The sequence below is a fragment of the Capsicum annuum genome, chromosome 7, assembly GCF_002878395.1.
Source record: "Capsicum annuum cultivar UCD-10X-F1 chromosome 7, UCD10Xv1.1, whole genome shotgun sequence".
Lineage (NCBI taxonomy): Eukaryota > Viridiplantae > Streptophyta > Magnoliopsida > Solanales > Solanaceae > Capsicum > Capsicum annuum.
In genome coordinates this window covers 88,300,752-88,316,186 of record NC_061117.1, presented here as the reverse complement: position 1 = coordinate 88,316,186, position 15,435 = coordinate 88,300,752, and the positions used below count along the sequence as shown (strand labels likewise).

The following is a 15,435-nucleotide window of genomic DNA, read 5'->3' as shown; positions in this document are numbered from 1 at the left end:
GAGTAATGAATATTGCATTCAAACTTCTTTCAAATACCTCCTGATCATAGAAGTTTTGAAAAGTTTTCATGATGTCCTCCTTCACCACCTCCCAAAACCTTCGGAAAAATCCCATCGTGAATCCATCAGGCCCAGGTGCTTTATCAATTGCACACATTTTCAAACAATTTAGGACTACACTCTCCTCAAAGTTCCTCTACAAGCTTACTTTTTCCTCCTCTGTTAACCTAGGGCAGTTAGTATCAATATAAGAAGGTCTCCAGACAGTAGTCTCAGTATATAGCTTCTTGTAGAAATCTACTATCTCCCCTTCTATTCTGGCCTAATCTTGGGTTAGTTCTCCTTGGATTACTAGTTGATCAATGTTGTTATACCTCTTGTGCGCATTGGACATTTTATGAAAGAGCTTAGTGTTCCTGTCCCCATCTTTTAACCATAATGATCTCGACTTTAGTCTCCATGAAATTTCTTCGTATTTGAGCAACTCTTCATACTCCAATAAACCAAAGTTCTTCCTTGTTACCTCCTCCGTTGTTAATTTTTTACCCTTACTAACCTCATCAAAAATAGCCAGTTCTTTCAGTATGTTCCTTTTTTTAGATTCCAAGTTCCCTTGATCGCATATGCTCCAAAGCTTAAGCTTTCCTTTTAATGCTTTAAGTTTTGAAGCAAGTATGAAATCAGGTCTTCCAGAGAAGCTGAAACTATCCCACCAATCCTTGATTCTATTTGTGAACCTTTCTGTGCCTAACCACCAATTTTCAAACTTGAAGTAATTTTTGTTTTGGTTCCATACTCCGCCCAGCAACGCAATAGGAGTGTGGTCTGATCTGAGTCTCTGTAAAGCCACCTGCTTAATGTTGTTAAAGCTATCATCCCATTCTTCTGATATCAAAATCCTATCAATTCTGGAGGCTATGTCTTGATTATCTCCTCTGAACCAAGTATAAGGGCCATCTTCTAATTGTATGTCGATCAACTTCAAATATTCTATGAAATCTGAAAATTCTCTCATGCCTTTTGTTCTTTTCAAACAATTACTCTTCTCTGATATAAACCTTACCACATTAAAGTGCCCACACACAGCCCAACCCCCTTCTATTAACCCCCTTATTGCACCTATTTCCTCCCATACAAGCCTTCTTTCCAGATAACAATTGGGGGCATAAACCCCTGTGATATGACAAGTGAAGCTTTGAAGTTGGCTTTCAAATTTGCAAGTTACAGAATAGCTAGTCTCCAGAATGTCCCCCTTCCATATCCTGCTATCCCACAACAGTAGAATTCCCCCTCTAGTCCCACTCGCCTCCAAACATGCATATTTAACCCATCTCCCTCCCCAAATCTGCCTAACCTCCTCTATCATATCTCCCTCAAACTTTGTTTCTTGCAAACAGATGATGTCTGCATTCCATCCCCCCATAACACTTTTGACTAAGCTTCTCTTACCCCTGTCATTTAATCCCCTTACATTCCATGAAACCAATTTAAATTTCATCTATCACTATGAGCAATTTTCTCCCCTGACCCCTATTTCCACTATTTTTGAATTTTACATCAAAGCTTACTAAACTTTTCAGCTCTTGAGCACCTCTGAGTCTTGTTTTCTTGCTTACAACCTCTGTTTCCATTCTCCTGGCTTGTCTCGAACTGTCCACTTGAAGTAATAATTCCAAGGCCTTCTCTTCGTGACCCTGAAAGTCGGCACCCAAGACTTTGCCCAATTTGATCAAGTTCTGCTGTACCCAATTTGATGTCACTCTCTTCTTATTCCTTATTACTTCTTGTTGCAGAATTTGCAGAGGCTCTGGTTCCTCAATCCCCCAATCCTTCAAGACAGTGATCGACTTTTGTTCCCTTGTTTTTGGTGTTTCATTGTCGTCCTTTACTGAAATCTTCCCCCTTAATTCACTATCATCTATCTCGATTAATTGGTATAGCGATTCGATTATTGAATCTCCGACCATGTTTGCTATCTCCTCCTCCGAATAAACAATTTGGCTCGAGTTTTGTGTGGTTGTTTTTTCTGTTTCTTGATCGTATGCAGCTCTTTCCAGTGTTAATTGATATTGGATTTTTACATGTGATGTCATTAAAAATGACTTGACTGGAAAAGTCCGGCCCATTCTTAATTAGGAGTTTCCTCTTAGTGTTGGGTTGTTGATGGCCCAAAGCTTCTCCATCAATTAAATGAGACATGTTACCTGCATGTGATCCCCTCTCTCTTTCTTCTACAGTTGTACCCACAATTAAATGAGACATGTGGCTTGCATGTGACCCCCTCTCTCTTCATTTTACAGTTGTACCCACGTGTTCCACCGAAGGAAAATACCTAAATTTGTGGGATTAACAGACTTTTCCATCTTAAGACCGCTATGTAAAGGAATGTACTGGGTATTTTTGTGCTCTATTTTCTCCGGCGGCTCTGTTTTCAGTTCGTGAAGATTTCGATTGTACCTCTACTCTCACTTAACACTCCGCCCATATTGGAAAGTGGTATATTACTCCATTTCTAGAGATCGAAACTTCTTTAGGAATGTTTTGTCCATCATTTGCAACCAGAATTCTTGCCCACATCATGCGATTTCTTAGTTCTGTTTCCTCCTCCGTGGCCACCCAACCTCCACATAGGTAGGTTCCCAATTTCTTGAAATACTCTTCCTGACCAGAGATGAAGAGGGATTCCGATAATTCTAATCCAAGTTTCCTTCTTCAGAGAATTATTGAGGAGGCAGCCCACCGTCGGATTCCACTATTCCAGATTAAATTTTTTATTTCTCCGGTGCCACTGCCCTTGGAGAGTTTGTTCAGCCATGTTTATGTTGGGAAACTCGAATAGAAACATTCCTCCATACATTTCATAGATATTAACTCCAAATGCCTTCTTCCAGAGCGTTGACGACCATATTCTTATCTCGGACAATGTTGGCTTTTCCTTCTTTCCTCCTTCCAGATGACCTACTAGGCATCTTTTCAAAAGCCCGTTGTCATGGTCATCTGCTTGTGTGATGACTTCAATATAGCTAGCATCGTTCGTAATCTCTGCCTCCCTTAGAGCCTCTGATTGCCATTTACTATCCTTAACTGCTTTTGCATAAAGGTAGTTGGCTTCAGTTACTCTAGCTGGTCCTGCCAATTCCATTCTCTTAGAGCATTTAATGAACCTTTCGATTTTAACTGCAATGTCGTACCATCTTGCATTAACTGCTAGTTCTGGGATGACCAGTATAGACCCCCCTTTGTTAATGGAAGTAATACTTATAAATCTTCCATGTTCATTATGTTTCCTGGTGCAGAATGTTGTGCCTCTCCATATGCAGTTTTCCATCTTCTGATAGTCTTCTTCTGATCACTGAAGCTACTGGAAGCTTCTTTGAGAGTGAGACAGATTCATTCCATGGTTTTGCTGCTCATGGAAGATCTCATTATCTTTCTACTCCTCTCAACCCATTCAAACCACACATTCGAACCACACAGAGCTGCCAGTACTCCACTTAGTGATGTCGAAAGACTTGAAACCAGCATTGAAATAGATCCTATTGTCGCCCATTGCGAATTCTGACAGAAGGGTTTGAATCTCGAAAAACTATCACGCAAGGTAATACTAAAGAAAAGATGATGAAAGAAAGAAAAGGGAGATGAAGATTCCGACCAGTGATTGCCGGAAAAAGAGGGACACAGGGACCTCCCCAACCCCTAGGAAGCAGGAGAGAGAGTTTCCTAGAGGAAAGTGCCTTTAGGTCTTTAAAACATGGAACAACTGTCCATACTCACTTTGATTAATTCAGTCCTAGATTCTATGCCGACTTATATGATGTCCCTTTTTCCCATTCTAGTGGGAATCACTCAAAGACTGGACAACATTAGAAGGATGTCATAAATATAATCGATATGGGTATCATTAACTTCCTTTTTAACACATAAATTATATATTCAATAGTTTTAGCTCATTTCAAGATCATTAGAAAGGGAAAGGCACTGTGTTGAAGGTTCTAGGCTTGGATTTCAGCACTTTGAGGTAGGTTATGGCTTAACTTTTTTCAGACTGGATGGGTAGTAAACCTACATATAAAGCATGTTATAGGTTGGGGAATTAACTATAGGAAATCATATTTCAAGGTTATTTTTATCATTGTGTGCCCGTGTGGGAGCTTTTATGCATATCGTTGTTGATTTGAGAGGTGGTAAAAGTTGTGATGCCCGTGCGAGGGCTTTATTTGATGATTTCAGGCCTTGTGCATTATCTGCCAATTTTGTTATTGCGTCGCCCAAATGGGGATTTGACTAGATATCAGAGGTCTTACTTGAGCATTAAATTGCCTTTATATGTTACTGATACTCGAACGAGGGACTTAAATGATATTATTAATGACTTAAAGACTATTTATACTAGTGGTGCCCTACAATGGCTTATATCACTGAATCATTGTCATATGGATTAGATTTTGAGCTCATTTATACCTGTAATGAATTGATGATTATCCTTATACCGATTGGTTGTGAGCATTATATCCTCATATCATGTATACATGTTCATGAGATTGATACCACTAAAAGAAAATGAAAACTTTTTATAGAACCATTAATCAAGGTAATTGCCGGTAAAATGGACTGTGTGATATTGGGAAACCTAGGCCAAGGTCATTTGACGATAAGATTGGTTGATATTATGAGAGGTATATGGGTTGTGAACCCCTGTTGTCTGAAGCGTTGAGACTTGGAAGGTGTATGTGTAAGTTCCACTATCACTACATCGTTGCATCGCCTTGCACTGCATTTGCATCTTTCGTGTACGCTCCTTGTACTTAACGTGTATTATATATATAAATATATATATATATACTACGCACTTAGCTGTTTCCCGTAGTATATATCCTAGAATTGTTAAATGGAGATGGTGTGAGCTATCGTTTGGGAATATTTCTACTTGCAGGCATGCGTGCTCATAGTATCTTTTATCTATTTTGTTTGTCGCTTTGTGCAGTCGGCGTATAATACCTACTAAGTACAAGTGAAACATACTCACTCCTACTTCTGTTCCCTTTCGGTACAGATCTCAATACGAGTGCGACTCGCGTAGGCTGATTCGTGCATTAAGAGCTGACATTCGAGGTACTAGTGTGCTCTAGAGTTCAGGGCTGACTCCGGACCTCTTCATATTCCTGTTTGTCTTTACTTACTATCAGAGACGGACTTATATAGTGTGTTCAAACATTCGAATTTGTACTTAGATGCTCTTACCATTTACGACACTTGGTTTTGGGATCGATTGCATTTTCTTTGGATCTATGTTATCTATGTGATATTGTTTGACTTCATTCTAAAAGTCTCGTATTTTATTGTCTTATTTCATATTTCGATCTTTCCTTGTTTTTTGGGTTACTTGGCTTACCTACCAAGGCTGGGTCAGGGTAGGTGTCATCGCGACCTCAATGTTAGAGTCGCGACGACAATGTAGCACATAACTTGCCTCCATCATAGCACCATTTTAGACAGCAAGACCATTGATAAGCCAGTGCCACCTCCATCGTATATTTAAAGATAAAATTTCAGCACCATTAAGAATTTTAAGATTGCTAGGTTTGTAATAAGAGCATAGACATTAATCTGACTCCATTACAAAGTAAAAAAGCACTCAAAATGTGGCACACAACTTGCCTTTATTGATAACATACGATTCAATAGCATGGTGACAAAACAAAAAGTTCGCAAGTGCTAACTGTGATGTTTGTACAACCAGCAGCAAAGTTGTGTGGCTCTTCGCTTTCGACATTGCACCCGTATCGGATTCTCCAAAAATACACTACTTCACTACTTTTGGAGAATTCGATACGCACTTATTGACATCTTTGAAGAGTTCGAGCAACATTGACCCGTAGCAATGAAGAGCTTTCAAATTCTAATGGAACTCCTACCCTTAATGGGATAAAAAAAAGTACCTGCTCTTGAATTATGCTCCTGGCCTCGACAAGTTGAGCTTCTAGCTCAAGCTCTCTCTCTGTTGCTTCTGAGGTAACTTCTGCACCCTTTTGTGCATCTTGCAGTTGACCCATTCGCTCCTTCAAATTTCAGCAAAGACATACAAGAATTATTTTGTGTACATGCAACACATGATCTTTATCATCTAAACATAGATAGGAGTACAAAGCAAAATATCGCAATGCATAATCACCTACTTTATTACTCCCCCGTCCCACGTTAGTTGCCCACATTACAAAAATAGTTGTCCCAAATTACTTGTCAATTTACAAAACCAAAAAAGAAATAATTACATTTTTCCCACTTTACCCTTACAATCAATTCTTTTTAAAAGTGTAAACAAGTTCGTACCGTTCAAAAAAAATTTCGTAAAGGATAAATTAGTAAAACTACCTTTCTTATTTATGATTTCTTAAGGGGCAAGGGGAAGTGGACAACTAATATGGGGCAAAGGGAGTACCTTAATAGAAGCCATCTTGTTACGGAGACTTTCTTCGATTTGATCCCTAGCCATGTGGAGGGGCAGATCAAAGACATCCTAAAGGATTACAAACACTTGAGTCTTTTCATGTCATTAAAAGGTACGAATCCTATAAGAATAACCAATCTTGTTTATCTCTTTAGAAAATAAGCTATACCGTTCTACCACCCAATGGGGACTGCAAGTGATCGTTGTCTAGCCTCTCATTGCTTGAAGTTGATTGCCTCGAAGACCCATTTGGAGCATTTAAGAACTCACGCATGTCGGCCTACAATAGGAAGGTCAGTCACATTCTCAACAAAAGATTGCTCCAAAAGCTGGTATTACACGTGAAGAAAATTTGTGTAGTCATCCACTGATCAATATACACAATGTTGTGTCTTTATTGCAGTTGACTGCCCTGAAGACCCATTTGGGGAATTTCAAAACTCATTCATGTCAGCCTAGCTAATAGGAAGGTGAGTCATGTTCTAAATAGAATTATTGTTTTAAAAGTATGCACCACACATGAAGAAAATGTTTATAGTGAATACACAAGGTCATGCAACAAACATATTTCTTCTGTATTGCCATGCTCATAAAATTTGCCTTTTGCCTTCTTTTTCCCCCAAAAATTGACAGAATTAATCAACTAGGAGTAAGACAAGAAGAATCAGAAGGAAAATAAATCCACATTTTACGTGAAGAAACAGGAAGTATCAGTATAGACTGAAAACAACTTCAAAAAGACACTATAAATGACACAGACACTCATATAAAAACAGGAGGAGTTCTATACTCCCTTTCTTTTCATTATTTATTAACCTAATTATTTTTACTCTTTGGGATAAGCTACAGTATATATTTCCAATAATAATTAAGAAATCATCCTGGGAAGGGCTGCGTACAATAGATCATTGTGGTTCAACCCTTTCCTGGACCCTGCGCACACCGGAAGCTTTAGTGTCCGGGGCTGCCCTTTTAAATAATTAAGAAAAGAAGAAGTACTAGAACCCATTGAAGTGAGATAAGCTCTTTAGTTAAAGACAAGTGTAAATTTAACTATGACGTTGAACTCTTAAAATCATTGCGCGCAAAAAAAGTCACATAAGTTACAGATAAAACTTACTCCGGTAGAAGCTCAATGCATAGTGGTTTCTCTAAATAGTTGGTTGCACGATACAGATATCGTGCGATATCGTGAGGTTTTAAGAAAAACCACTAAGCAGATTTTATGATCAATTCACCAGCTCCCAATGTCATTATAACCAATGTTGAAAAAACTGTATTCAACTTCCTTAAGTAGCATTTGTTTGTGAATGGTTTCATAGGATCATGCAAAGAAATTGTGTTTGTTTAAGTTTGCTCAAGAAGTTATAACAAAAATTCTTTTGGGGAAACAGTTTCTCAAAAATGTGGTTTTACGGTGTTCCAATGAAAGTTCTTTCACTCACAAAACACAAACAAATCTTCAAAACAACTACTATTATCCAAACACGTTTTACTTTTGCAGAAAACCCTTTCTCCAAAAAAAAAAAAGTTGTGGAAGTTACCTAAACAGCTCCTAAAACATCTTTCACTGCACATTTTGGGGGATAAGTGTATGTTTTATCTATCTTCCACGACTCTAAAGTTCCATAATTTATAAAAATTTGAACATTGTAACATAAAACAATAACCACAAATCTCACAACACCAACAGTTATCTAAGACATTTGGGATTTGTCATGCAAACAAGCCTTCTCTCCCTCACATCTGGTCCCAGCAAGACATGGTCATGCATCCATATTCCCTCGATACTCTTATAGTTATCTGATTAATAATCATATTCCACGTATGGACAACTCCGAAACCGACTGCGAAAAGCAACCGTATTATGTTTCAACTTTTGAGCATAACATGCAGAAAGTGCAAGATGCTTACAAAATTAACACTAGTTTGAGTATCTCCAAACTAGCAGGAGCTATACTTGATATTTTCTGTCTATTCTTGAACAAATTTAGAGGTATCGGGAAGTGATCTTTTCATAAAAGTTGCAAAGAATTTTGAAAAAATAATGTTGGATCAAATTCATTCAAGAAAATTTTCAAACTTCCTTTTGGGTAGAAAGTGCCTGGAGACGTTTGTTGAACTGAAAAATCTTCTTCCACTCACTAAACAATCAAATTTAAGAGGAGAAAAATAAAGAACTACAATTATTCAAACATGCTTCTCTTTTAGATGAACTTTACTCTCAAAACTGTCTTCTAAAATGTCTCTCTAAAGTTGTCCAAACCGCATTAATTACTGAAAACAAAATGCTAAATCTAAGCACTGAATGTTGCTATGACTATTGAATGTACCTGCATTGATCGCAATAATGCCCTCAAATCAGCATTTTCTGCAACTAGTTCTTGATTTTTAGCTTCGTAGGCATCCACCTAATGGATAGACAAAATGATAAGCTTAGCTAGGAAACTGAAAGAGTTTAAGCAGGTCAATTGAGCACTTACAATCTTCTTGTAGAAGTCATTGTCAGCCTTCTTCCCATTCCATGTCCCACGTTGACGCCCTTCTTTCTATAGAAACATATTAATGGAACTGTTACACTTTGGAATACAAATGGGCACATATATCCCACCACAAAAAAAAAAGTTGATGCTACCTGGAGTAAATTCATTATTTCCATGCCTGATCTGGATTCCTTCTTTTTCTCCATCATCACTTGATTTAGTCTCTCCTGGAAATAGCAGACCCATCCATAAGTTTTAATCTTTGATAAATTGCAGATGGAAAAAAAAAGTCCAATATATACAATGATAGTAAACAAAGATGAGAGAAAACTTACCTGTAACTTTATATACTCCTTTTCCTTTTTCTTCATTTCATATATCTGCTGAGTTCTGACTTGCTATTTCAACAATATAAATCCAGCATAGATGAGACCAGTTATGAAACAATACTTCATTACAAGCAGTATAAATAATAGCACCCGACCTGATTGCCAAGAACCATCCTCTGAAACTCATCCCGTTCCTTCTGCAACTTGTCAATTTGTACCTTCAGAACTGCAGTAGCTTTAGCTTCCTACACATAAATTTTCTATAAGGTCAGCAAGCGTATATCTAGACTCCTTGGTTTTAAGAAAAAGTAGATTTCCAGACCTCTCTAGTAATTGTCGCTATCTCTCTATCTTTGGCTTGTAGTTGAGATTCCAGCCTCTCCACTTTGGCCTCTAATCTTGATATGTCCGATAACAGCCTTCAGAAGGAGAAAATGTAAAAATTATTGGACATCTTGCTCAGTTAAGAAAACAACAAGACAGATATAAAACCAAAAGTAGAAAAATTACCAGTATACAGTAATCCAAATGAAATGATACATGCGATAAACCACAGGAAAATGTTTATGCATATATTTGTAATTTAAGGTCACATATGTTCCTAATAATAGAAAATGTAACAATTATTGGACACCTTGCTCAGTTAAGAAAACAACAAAATGGATATAAATCCACAAGTAGAAAAATCACCAGTATACAGTAATCCAAATGAAATGGTAAATACGGTAAATCACAGGAAAATGTTTATGCATATATTTGTAATTTTAAGGTCACAAATCTTCCTAATAATAGGTAGTAATAGTTAGTATCTGGTCCCTGTCAAAATTGCTTAGCAATTGAATTGATCTTTTTATACTCCCCTAGTTCATTATGAGAAGCCCATGCAACGTTCAAAATGTTCTACTTGAAGACACAAACGCATTGTATCCAAGGATAGAAAAGGAAAGAAATAACTTTATCTTAATGGCAGAAGAAAAGCAATACAGCTCCTCAATCAAGGATAGTTATATTCGAACAACAAAAATTTCAATTTAAAGAAACAAAATTTGCAAAGGCAACACATCGATTTTAACAAAATTTGCAAAGGCACCACATCGATTTTACTGAGATAACACACAAAAGGTCGAAAACAACAAAAGAAATTGAGACACCTAAAACTCTTAAGTCACTAAGATGACACAATAAAAACCAAATGGATATTGAAGGAATCTGTAACTTAATATTCGCCAGTTTAATATTGAAAAGAACTTTTTTGTACAAACACTTACATCAATAACTATAGACTCTTCAAACAAAATATCAGTTTATTAAATGGCTATCATTTTTCCCATTCAAACAATCATTTCAAAGAGACAACTTCTCTTATCTTTACTCGTACATTAATCAGATCAAAGTTTAGATATGTAATATCCATCCAATCAAAAGAAACCCTAAGCAAATACAACAAAGTTTTTTCATTACAAAATCATCTTCACAAAGCCCATAGAACTACTTTAGAAGTCTACAGTACCGCTGTCTCTGCTCATTTGCAGACTCTCTGAATTCAATATCCCTCTGCCTCTGCTGTAATAGTGCATATACACAATTGCAAGTCCTCGCAATGGAAACCTACGAAATGAGAAATCAGTCAGATACTATACACTGTTCAGCTCAATATATATGACATTTTCTATACATCTAACAATGTTTAGCCTCATTCCACTAGTAATATCATTAACAAAAGCTTTGAAGAGTTTCTTGCAAAGCACTTGTTTCCTTAGAGTAAGTTGGTTTTGAATGAAAACAAGTTTCATCCAAACTGTCATCCGTCCATATTATCACAATTCAAATGTGATACATTTTCCAATCAAATTAATTGTTCAGCTTTCTATAATAAATATTTATTCCACTAGAACTATGATAATCCACAAATTAATATTAGAATAAACAAAGTACAAATTTATGTTAGAAATTGAAACCATTTGAATAATTTAGGATAGAGGCTTTTGCATCTGCACCCACTCACAAACGGTGCTTAAAACAGTAAAAGAAGTATTTTGAAGCAGAAGATCATTTACTTTTATCCGTAGGAATATTCAGCTTTCACTATCGTAGTTTGATCAGTTACTTCACCTCTCACTTGAATTTCCCATCAAAATTTCCAAACCCTATCCATGGTTAGTCATGGCTAGAACTTAAGTAAGCATCACTCCCCAAAAGGTATACTGTTAATTTTTCTATGAAATACAATGAGAAGAAAAAAATAAAAGTAAAATAAGAAATGGCCTACTGGGTCATGGGCAAAGAGATCGAGAGAAACAGGGAATCCGAAGGTGATGAGTGTTTGGTTGAGATACTTAGCACAGTGCTCCAAATTGTTGATATCTGCAAAGTTATATTCACTGCAGAATACAACAGAAATCAGTACATTTTGCTGACTTACACTAACCACATTGTGGGTGCGTTTGGTATGATGGAAAATGTTTTCTGAAAAATGTTTTCTTATTTTCCCTTGTTTGGTTGCAATAAAATGTTTGGAAAACATTTTTCACAACTCATTTTCCTCAATTTGAGGGAAAATGACTTCCCTCCTGGGCCAAGGGAAGTCATTTTCCAAAAAATGATAAATGTGACTTATGACCCTATCCTCACCCCTTTTTCCTACCCCAACAACACTCATATTCACATGACTCAAAAAATTCACTTTTCTCAAAAATTTACATCACTCGAAAATATTTTTCACTGTACTTTGCTTCAATTTTTCACTGCTTGAAATAAAAAATAGTGAAGCCTGAATTTTTCTCATTTCCAATATTCGTTGAATGTATTATTATTTTCATATGCATAGAGGAAAGACTTACCTATGTTACTTTTACTAATTGCATATTTCATTTTGTCATCGATGTAACTTGTTTCACGAGGTTGAATAAGCTTGTCGTTCCGCTATATTTCTACTGATTGTAGTATCTTGCGATTGTCCCGACAAAATATTGAAAAATGTCTCCTATATTTGCTAATTAATAGTTGCTTAAATTTAGTGATTGTAATATTTTAGTATTCGATATTAATATTATTTGTTATGCTTAAATTAGTTCTTACAAATTGTTGAGTTGCTAGAGGTACTAATATACTAGTTAACAGTTAGTAGTATTTTCTAAAAAAATATTTTTTTACTCACCAATCAAACACTAAAAAATATTTTTCTAAAAAATAGTCTTACTCACAAATCAAACACCATAAAATATTTTTCGAAAAATATTTTTCACTCACCAACCAAACCAACCAAACATGAGAAAATGAGTAAAAACCAACAGGAAAATATATGAGAAAATAAGTAGCAAACCAACAGGAAAACATTTTTCAAGAAAACATTTTTCATGAAAAATATTTTCCATCATACCAAACACACCCTGTAAGTGGAAATCAAAACCCTAAAAGAGAGAAAAAAGTGGTTGTCAATTACCTGATTCCCATGCCGCTGGGTGGAGTAGATGCACGCTGCAGAAGAATTAGAATGTAAGAAATATAGTCAGTGCGTGAGAAACACAAAGGAATCAGAGCGAGAGAAGGCGAAGTGGGAATATGGATAGATTAAAATACTCTGAGATCGAAATCATTCTCTGTAGGAGGCATGTTCGATCCTTGAGAAAAATCAACGAAGATAGATCTGAATGTTGGCCAAATTTGAAATTGAAAATAGTGAGTGTTTAGTACTAGGACGGGGGCAAGTAGTTTATTCCATTCCGTTTCACTTTTTCACAGTAGTGCCTCACCACACACGAGAAATTGCGATTGACATGACCGGCGGGTATGACGGGTTTGTAACCTGATCTTTGTTTTGACTACTAGATATTTTGGAAAGCCGGTTTCAACATTGTAATATTAAATTGAATAATAAATATTCAATTATTTAAAAAAAAAAAAAAATTCAAAGCACTATATTCATTCATATAGTAATAGAAATTTCACTGTACAATATATTTTTTTTTCTGTTTCTATAAATGTAAATTATAACTTATAATTTTTCTTACGTTTTTCCACAATTAAAACTAAAAATTTATGTGCACTTATACTCACTTTAACATTATGCCAAACAAATAAATATAATAAGATAACTAATGTCATGAATATAACTTCATCTGTCTATGTCTATATCAAATAACCTCTTAAGGGTCGTTTGGTTGGGAAATTATTATCTTGGAATAACTAATATCGGGATTAGTTATCCCGGGATTACTCAGAATAACTTACCCCACCATGTATATGAGATAAGTTATCCTATCACTATAGGGAAAATGGTGGGATAGGTTATCCCACCATGGATTAATTCCTCTAATCAAACAAGAGATTTAAGTGATCTTTTATTTTATCCCATGATAATTTATCTCTTGGATTACTTATACCTCACACCAAACGACCCCTTAGGGATTATTTGATGTGGGGTACTAGAGTAAATAATTCTGGAATAAAATAATAGTCCCGTGATAAAAATTTTAATACATCGTTTGATTGCTAATATTCGGGATAACTTATTCCAGGACTAATAAATAGTACCGGGATAAGTTGTTCCCACATTTGGTGGGATTGTATAACAATTCCATCATGATTTATACTTGGAATAAAACTATAAAATGACAAGATTACCTCCAAATTCATTACAAATACATTTCTCTAATCTTTTTCATCTCCTCTTAATTCTTCAATCTCTAATTATTGCTTTTGAAATTAAAAAAATATTATTGATGTCTACTTGATTATCTAAAACGTGTTATTTATGACAGATTAAAAAGACTAAAATTTCTTATTTTGAAATGACAAAAATATGTGACTAAGAAAAATTAACCTCTTATTAATTGAACTTTACATTTTTTTTTATCCCATTAGTTGTGAATTTTATAAACTTATACGTTATTTTCTTATATAAAGGATCAAAATGCACAATTAACAAATTAAAAATCAAAATATGTTAGCATACATAATAAGGATCAAAACTAGGTACTATAATTTTTTATATATCCAACAAAATATAGATATTATAATTTTTTAAGCATAAAAAAACAGAATTCAACATCAATTTTTTCCTTCCAAGTGTTATTTTTGTGAATTGATAACACAAAAAAGTTTTTACTACACAATGAAAAGATTAATTAAAGTAAGTAGATTTTATAATAATAATTACCATTCATTGGTACTCTGTAAAATATTTTAGCAACTACAAAGGTGTTGCCTAGTTTTAATACACATCATCGTTTTACAATCGACTCTATTGTTCAATTACATATTTTAAATTAAATAGTTTTTTAATCACTTGAAAATTGATATTGTATATATCAATTAAAATGAATTTTAATATTCTATATTATATGAGTGATATGTGTTTAAATGAAGCGACATGAACAACAAATCTTCTTTTACTTTAACAAACTTAAGTTGAAAGTTTTTATTTCAAATTAAATAAGATGTAGTAAGATTTTTTTAAAACACACACGGCATAATCATAGGAAGACACGTGCAAAAAAATTAAAGCTAAATAAGATAAAAGTTTTATTTTTAAAATACACTCGATATAATCATGAAAATGCACACACAAAAAAAAATTAAGCTAAATAAGATAACAATTTTATTTTTAAGAATAAATATTTAAAGCTTGAAAAGAAATATATAAAAAAAGAAGTTAAATAAGATGGGAGGTATTTTGGTAATCAATTAATTTATTCTTATAAATTATACCATACATATTACTTTGAATACAACAAATCAAATACTCAATAAAAAATAATCTCAGTACAACTAATTCCAGTATAACTTATCCCATCATAACTTATCCAGTATAACTAATCTTGGCATAACTATATTCTCAACCAAACGACCCCTTAGTGCTACAACAAAAGTGTTTCAAGGAGAATTAACAAAGATCAACGGGGTAAAAATCACAGTAATTCAATAAGATTAAAAGTTATATTTCACATAACTCATTTTAATTAAAGGACATTAACTGGAAATAAGATAATAAATATGAAAATGCAATTCTACATAAATTATACATATTTAAAAAAAAAATCAATAAGAAAACAGATAATCTTCTTTACCTAATATTATAAATAAAAGTAAATAACATAATGTATCTTTAGAAGATAAGAACAATTTTTTTAATATAGGCATATCTTATGTTGATTTTCATTATGAAACAATAGAA

At 34.6% G+C, this 15,435-nt stretch overlaps 1 protein-coding gene across 4 annotated transcripts in view; it reads right to left on the bottom strand.

The window, feature by feature from the left end:
* Positions 1–13,146, bottom strand: part of LOC107854612 (afadin- and alpha-actinin-binding protein) — a 43,910-nt gene extending 30,764 nt beyond the window's left edge. For 3 of the 4 annotated variants that reach the window (XM_016699629.2, XM_016699628.2, XM_016699627.2), the window contains exons 1-13: positions 12,840–13,118; positions 12,703–12,737; positions 11,530–11,641; positions 10,771–10,868; positions 9,583–9,679; positions 9,416–9,505; positions 9,267–9,329; positions 9,084–9,158; positions 8,932–8,997; positions 8,782–8,859; positions 6,618–6,728; positions 6,440–6,517; positions 5,940–6,059 (exon numbers count right to left, since the gene is read on the bottom strand). In XM_016699629.2, coding sequence (XP_016555115.1) covers positions 5,940–6,059; positions 6,440–6,517; positions 6,618–6,728; positions 8,782–8,859; positions 8,932–8,997; positions 9,084–9,158; positions 9,267–9,329; positions 9,416–9,505; positions 9,583–9,679; positions 10,771–10,868; positions 11,530–11,641; positions 12,703–12,737; positions 12,840–12,872 — 1,056 coding nt within the window. In that variant the 5' untranslated portion in view covers positions 12,873–13,118. Of the gene's footprint in view, positions 1–5,939; positions 6,060–6,439; positions 6,518–6,617; positions 6,729–8,781; positions 8,860–8,931; positions 8,998–9,083; positions 9,159–9,266; positions 9,330–9,415; positions 9,506–9,582; positions 9,680–10,770; positions 10,869–11,529; positions 11,642–12,702; positions 12,738–12,839 lie in introns of all 4 variants that reach the window. The other variant, XM_016699630.2, reaches the window with a different exon arrangement.
* Positions 13,147–15,435: the final 2,289 nt, after the last annotated feature.